At 47.4% G+C, this 7,283-nt stretch overlaps 1 protein-coding gene across 1 annotated transcript; it reads right to left on the reverse strand.

Annotated features, from left to right (window-relative positions):
- Positions 1-594: 594 nt before the first annotated feature.
- Positions 595-2,355, reverse strand: LOC121836534 (uncharacterized protein K02A2.6-like). The gene has a single exon (XM_042291450.1). It carries the CDS (start codon positions 2,353-2,355, stop codon positions 595-597), a length of 1,761 nt encoding a protein of 586 aa, XP_042147384.1.
- Positions 2,356-7,283: the final 4,928 nt, after the last annotated feature.

The raw sequence follows: 7,283 nt of genomic DNA on the forward strand, positions 1-7,283 counted from the left end.
GATGGCGAGACAGGTAATCCGAGGGCTTGTTGATTCCACGCGTGTGCTCCACTCTGAAGTTGTATTGTTGGATTCTCAACACGAGGCGTTCAATTCGTGCAGACGGACACGCCCGTGGGTTGGTGAGGATGGAGACAAGGGGTTTGTGGTCTGTGCGAATGAGAAAGTTGTTACCGTAAAGATACAGATGAAAGTGCTCTGTCCCCCAGACAACTGCAAGCAACTCACGTTCGATCTGAGAGTACCGTGCTTCAGTGGGGGTCAAAGCCCGACTAGCATATGCGACAATCTCGGTGTTGTTGCCTTCCTTCTGTGCTAGTATGGCACCAAGGCCAACAGGCGACGCGTCGACCGTGAGAATTATTTCTTTTGTACCATCAAAAAAGACAAGGTTGGGGATCTCAGACAGCTTTTCTTTCAGCGTATCCAAAGCACCTTGCTCTTCTGGTCCCCACACCCACTTGGTGTTCTTTTTTGTGAGAAGCCGAAGAGGGTACGTTATATCAGCAAGGTTAGGTAGGAAGCGTCCGCTGTAATTTACTGTACCAAGCAGACTTCGAACTTCATGAGCGTTGGCAGGGGCCGGCATTTTTTTTAGTGCTGCGATTTTCTGGGGGTCTGTTCTGATTCCAGAAGCAGAGAAAATGTGACCGAAAAACAGAGTTCTTTCTGTGCGAAGAGACATTTTTTTGGATTAACTGTGAGGCCGTTCTCTGTCAACCTTTCGAGAGTTGCCTGGAGAGCCTGATCATGCTCATCCTTTGTCTTGCCAAACACAAGTATATCATCACTGATGTTGAGGACGTGAGGTATGCCGTTGAGTACTTGACGGATGGTTTCCTGGAAAACCTCGGCAGCTGCGTTAATTCCAAACATAAGTCGTTTGTAGCGGTACAATTTGTTGTGTGTTGCAAATGTTGTGATTGTTCTTGATTCATTATCAAGTTCTAGTTGGTGGTACCCATCTTTTAGATCAAGCTTCGTGAAGAGTGTTGATCCGTTCAGCGCTGTGATCACGTCGTCGATGGTAGGGCAGACGTGCCTCTCGCGAAGAATGGCCCTATTCGCACATTTCATGTCGATGCATAGGCGAATGTCCTCTGGATTGTGCGGCTTTGGCACAATTACGACTGGTGAAACCCATGGAGTAGGTCCGGTTGCTTCTTCGATGATATCAAGGGCCAAGAGCTGGCTTATCTTCTCTTCTACTTTGCTTCGCACTGCAAAAGGGATTCTGCGATGGGGCTGAGCAACCGGGGCAATGGCTTTGTCAATGTGGAGGTGTACTTGGAGGTTTTTTAGTTTGCCTACACCCGCACACAACTCGGGAAAAGCAGCGAGTGGGGTCTCGAGCAAATTTGGGGGCACCTCTCCATTCGAGCGTGCATCTTTTTGTGAGTGTCCTTGGATGGCGTAAGTAATTTGGATTAGGCCCAGTCTATTTGCAGCAGCGAAGCTCAGCAGTGACTTCACGGTTCCCTCTATTACGAACACGTCTTCTGTTGTGTCGCTGTCCCTGTACTTCAGCGTGACACTGAGCTTTCCTATGATTGGTAGCGGAGCATCCGATCCATAGGCGTAAATACGCGTGCCTGCTTGTTGGAGTTTTGTGAGTGCTCCAAGCTTGTTAAGGGTAGAGGTTCCAATGACCGATACTGAAGCACCTGTGTCAATAAGAAATGTTATAGGGGTGTTGTTAACCTGCAGATGAACCTCTGGGAGGTTTTGGTGCGATACTTGTGATATAGTTCCGACAGCATAAACGCTCTCGTCGGAGTCAGAATCATGAGAAATCTGGAAGATAGGCTTGTGTGCTGATTGGCACACCTTGCCATAGTGTCCTTTTCTGCCACATGCTTTGCAAGAGGCAAATTTGGCGGGGCAGTTTACTTGTCCTCCCTCGTGGGGCCAGGGAGCACCACAGTGGAAACACTGGGGAGGCGAGACGTGGGTGCGTTGTTGTGCGCTGCCTCCATATTTCAGACGGGAAGAGAAGCAGCGAGGTTGTTGGGCATTTCTGGATGTGCCTGCATGGCCGTAGCGAGGCTGTCCAGAGATTGCTTGAACCGTGGTGGTTGTTGACGACCCTCCCATGGCAGTCGTTGCTCGGTTGACATCCTCGAGGAGTCGAGCCTGATTCAAAAGTGATGGAAGGTTAAGGTCTTGCCTTGGGGCTACTCGTCGTAGGCGTGAAGATGTCGTTGCAAATATGATCTGGTTCTTGATTTCCTCGTCGGCGTTCGCGAAACCGCAATTGCGGGCAAGCAGTCGAAGCCTTATCGAGAATTGGCCGACAGATTCGCCCTCGAGTTGCTTTGCCTGACGAAACTGAAAGACCTCGAAAGTGGTGTTCATGCGGGGATTGAAGTATGCGTCAAGCTTGTTTTTGAGAGATTGGTATGAGTTTCTGGTCGTTACTGAGGGTGTATCAGCATCTGGCGTCGTACTTGAAGTGGGACCACTCTGCTGGTCAGGAAGGGTATCGCAGAGTTCATGGACACGTTCCCCCGCATAGTGGAGCAGGAGAGAACGTTTGCGTGCTTCATTCTTCACATCGAAAGCGATGAGGAAATTTTCAAAGCGAGTGATCCACTTTCGCCATTCGGTGCCGATATTAGTTGGGTCAGTGGCATCCAAGTCAAAAGGGGGCAGTGAGGTTGGAATGAGGGTCATCATTAGTGGAGAACAGTAGGCTTGGCTGTGAAGCTAGCGGCTTGTGATACAGCGGCGGCGCGCTGCGAGGTCGTAGAGGGTGGACACTTGCCAGAACAGTAGCCGAAGACTGCCTAACACATCCTCGTCGCCAATGTAGCGTTGCAAGTGTGCTGAACAGACAGAGCGCTACCGCGGCGGGCAGAATAAGAATCGGGCAGCCATTCCCATTCACTGGCTTTATTCTACTTCCTCTTCTTCGTCGCCGCCGCTATATACGGTGATCACGCGCAAACATAAAATCTACATCACTACAGTAGTATCCAAAGAACGAAGGCGCCACTGGTTAACGCTGGTTGCCCGTTCGGCGGTTCAATAAATGGTCGAAGGCGCCTATCGGTTGGACTACGTCAAACACAGTCGTAGATGATGTGCGTGTTTCTTATGACGGGTTTGATTTTCTTTTCCATGAGAACAATAATTTTGAGCATTCCATTAGAAAACAAGGGAGAGTGAAGAATCTAATTGAAGGGGTGACTGAATCAGTGCTGACGAAAATCTGTCAGCCCAGTGGTTAAAGCTGCCTCCATCCCTCCCCTCTAAAGGTGTATCCACACGACGGACCAAATTGCTGTTTTGGTCCGCGGGCCGCGCATCACGTGATCTTACGTCACCGCTTTTCGAGGTCCGCCGGCGGTCCGCGGTCCGCGCTTGTGAGAAATGCCAAGCGCTTTTCTCGCCCGGACCTTGGCGGCGGACCGCGGCGTTTTTAGTATACTTGAACTGCTAAGTCTGGCAACAAGCTGACTTTTGTTGTTTGAATTGGAATCCAAATCCAAAGTCGTGTTCTTTTAGCGCCAACTGTTGAAGACGAAGAAGGCGAACCTTTTGTTGTGCGACGATGGCGGCATGGTGCGACGATGCAACTTTTTACTTCATCGCGCTCGTGGAGCAATTCCCAGCTCTGTAGGACAATAGATGCATGCCCTTTTCGGTTCACTTAAGTCCTCCTCGTCCTCATTAGTCAACGCCAGGGCCACCGCGGCCAAAAGTCTCTTTCGTTCAACCTCCATCTTGGCTCCTTATAAATAGCCTCAAAGCAGCTCGCTGCATGTTTTTGGCGGAGCCGTGAGGTCGAGGGTTAGACCGGCCCGTTCACTCTGTCGTCTGCTCTTTTGGTCCGCCGTGTGGATGCTCATTGCAGCCGGGCGGCCCGCGGGCCGCGCATCACGTGATCAATCGGTCCGCGGCCCGGTCCGTCGTGTGGATACACCTTAACTTGCCCCATTTTTTTTCTCATTTGTTTAAAGTGTAATCAGACACAAGAATTTGTATCGAATTATCTTTGTGAGCCTGGATACACCGTGTGTCCCTCAGGTTTGAAGTCAGGCTGCGCATAGGTTTCCTATGATATTTCGAATATACCCGTTTATGGATGGAGGCAGTAGTACTAAAATAAGAGTTAAAACGCCGACGAGCTGGTGAACAATCATAATTAAGTATTAAATACCTCGAGACAAGGGAACAAAATGGCCATACACATTACCGTCTCAAAACCAGCACAGCATATAGCTGTCACTTACTTCCACAACAGCCTTCGTCTTTGTAAACTTCCATCCGTATTACAGACATTCAACAGCAGGCACACTTACTACACTAAGAAAGCCTCGAGCACACGAACTAAGTCATCTTGCTTGTCGTCTTTTTCTTCGCCATCTTCCTTCTTGTCGCATTTCAATTACTAATAGATGTTCTAACGGCAGGCATAGAAACCATGAGCATTAAACATAAGTCTAAACAGAAGAAAAAGATGCCTGAGGCAGTGTGTGCAGAGTGCCTTCAGTAAGATGTATTAGGAGTAGTGTGAACGAGGCTTGAGACAAAGCGCAAGGCCGTTTGAAAGGAAAACATCCAGATTGATCCAGAACATACATGCGGCACGTACGTGTTATCCTCACATTTTCTCAATAAGCGCTTTTTTATTAATTTATATGGGCATAACGGCTCTCATTGCATCGCCACGCGGAGGTCGCTTTGCGTCAGGTGCTACCTCGCAAACTTCCTCTGCGAGTGCAAGAACAAAAACAAGTTCACGAGCTCCGACGCCTGCCGGAATCAGGAGCGGCGGAGAGCCGAGTTACGACAGGGACGGGAAACACACGGGCGTGCCGTACGTGATGGAACCGAGGAATGGTCGACCAGCGATCAAAACTGTTGGCAACTTCGCCTGTTACCTTTTGTACCGTGATTGCAGACTATGTCTTTAGTCTTACTCCACGACCGAAAGGAACGCAGTAAGGAAAAGCGACAGGAATACCATCGTCTTTGTTATAAAAACTGTGTAGGGGAAAGAAAGAAAAAAAGCGCTTGGCGTTCTTTCTGTTTGCGTTATTGGATTAAAACAACCAAGTTTTAATGGCGTTTGATGAAATTCGTGTTTCACGTTTCTTAGAGGTTGTTTGCCCCAACCAGGCGGACAAGCAAGCGGCACTGATTGCCTTCAAACAGAACAGCTTTTTGGCGAGCGTTCTTCGCGAGTGACGCCTTTTCACAAATGTTTGTTCCTCGGTTGGCGGCGCTCGAGAAGAAAAAAAGTTGCTAATCAGGTTGATTTTATATGTCCGCGCACATGTCTGTTCTTTTCGAATTCGTCGAATGTCTTTCTTTAAGGCAAGCGAATTGCTTTCCGATCAATCGGGACTTCCCAGTGACGTCGACGCCGGCTTTCCTACAGAACGAGCTCCTCAAAGGGACCCTGAAAAAATAAAATGTTTTTTTAAGCAGTCTGGTTGGGACATGTCGAAAAATTAATTTTACGCCAAAATGACAAGTTTTAGAGCAATATTGACAGCGCGAGATATATTTTGAATTCTGCGCGCAAAATCCACGACGTCACGGAATGGTAATACACTCTTTCCACTTCAATGTGATGGCCAAGCCGATCCACCTCTCCTCCACGCGCCCGAAATCCCGAGAGAGAAAACAAGGAAAAGGAGGTGGACGACTACCGACGAAATCGCCGTCTCGAGCCTTCAATATTGCTCTAAAATTTTCTTTTAGCGTAAAATTAATTTATTATTACGCGTGTCCCTACCATACTGTTTAAAAAAACAGATATTTATTTTTTTTTATTTTTTAGGGACTCATTAAATTCATCGCTTTAATATCACCGAACACTCAAGGAACGCTCACCTAACGCTCAAGGAACAAATGGTCAGCAAGCCAAGCTCGTCGGTCATCTCTCACACACCATCAATATGCTCAGCGGACAAAAACTCATTGGTATTTTAACAGATCCGGACATAAGGTGTCGTCCGGTGAGCTTATGTCGGGTGACCTTATTAATTAATTAATTAATTTGTATATTTTCTGCGCTCACGAACAGCTTGACGCCTTGATAATGATGCACAAGAGATTGATCACAGGTTAGTTACAAACAACACAAAAGTGCGATTAAGAACATCAATATCTGCTACGCCGAAGGTATCTTACAAGTGTTGAATGCGGGTCTTGGGACCCCTACTTTTACAAGGAACTTGATAACGGTGCGAAATAACTTAATAAACAGCAAAAGTACGTATCAGACTGTAAAACGAAAACAATGAGGTTTGGCATTAGGGCCAAGAAAACTCTTATTCTTTTTTTTTTTTTTTCTAGTCAGTAACCCGTACATCAGATATTTTAACAAGTTGTACCACTCGGCTATCAAGGCGCTCGTAAAAGTTGGTACCACAGGTTTGACGTCGGCGTGCTGTACGTCGAACTGAAGTTTTGGCGTGTATTATATAGGGCAAACGGCGTAAGAATATACCCTTGTTTTCTGAGAGTGTCGTCTTTATCGTCTCTTGATGGGTTGGGGCTTCGAGAAATTAAAAAGGAAGAGCAACTTTTCCCTCGTCGAGAAGGAGGGCATACTCGAGTGGAGACAACGGTACACTTGATGACGACCTTGAAGCTGAGATACAAGAACAGCGAAATCTTGTATCAAGATGAGACTTTGGGGTTAACTCCAGCCATGCAATTGACAAGCTATGGACCGACAGCCCAGCAAAATCAGCGAGCCAAGCGTTTAAGTTTAGGAAAATTACTAGGCTGAAGACCCCTTCAATGAAAAGTTGAAGGATGATTGTTACTCATGCAAGCAGCAACGACAACGCTTTCGGAACGGCTGTATTTTTCATTGCTCAAAAAATATCGTATTAACGTTTATGATGATCGGCATGAAAGCCGCCTCTCTTGGTGCCTGGAGCTGAGTGAGGCTCGTCAGCGCCCATCGGGGTCCAGGGAGCGTGAGCCACCCGGACGCACCGCTGCCGACGCGCACCGACATTGGATCTACTGAGCCAATCAACAACCTAGAGAATCACCGAAAGCACTTGGGGTAAGCCGAATGACGGAAGCGTATGGAACGAAGAGAATAATTAATTACTTTATTTCGAGCGAAGCTATGATCCAGCCCAAAATGTTAAAGCGAAGCGAACATTTCCCTATACTATATCAACCACCTCGAGGCCGTGTAATAACGCACACGACTATCCTCCTATTCTGGGTATCTATGTAACACAAACACTTGTGTATCACCACCCTAAAACGAAAGTGTTTTTTTTTTTTTTTACATTACTTTTTAAGTC

This window comes from Ixodes scapularis, unplaced genomic scaffold (assembly GCF_016920785.2).
Source record: "Ixodes scapularis isolate PalLabHiFi unplaced genomic scaffold, ASM1692078v2 PGA_scaffold2__306_contigs__length_199485367, whole genome shotgun sequence".
In the NCBI taxonomy this organism is placed as follows: Eukaryota; Metazoa; Arthropoda; class Arachnida; order Ixodida; family Ixodidae; genus Ixodes; species Ixodes scapularis.

Bases quoted from the DNA above. Each gene is read 5' to 3' on its own strand.
- LOC121836534 (XM_042291450.1), bottom strand. From the start codon at position 2,355: ATGAACACCACTTTCGAGGTCTTTCAGTTTCGTCAGGCAAAGCAACTC.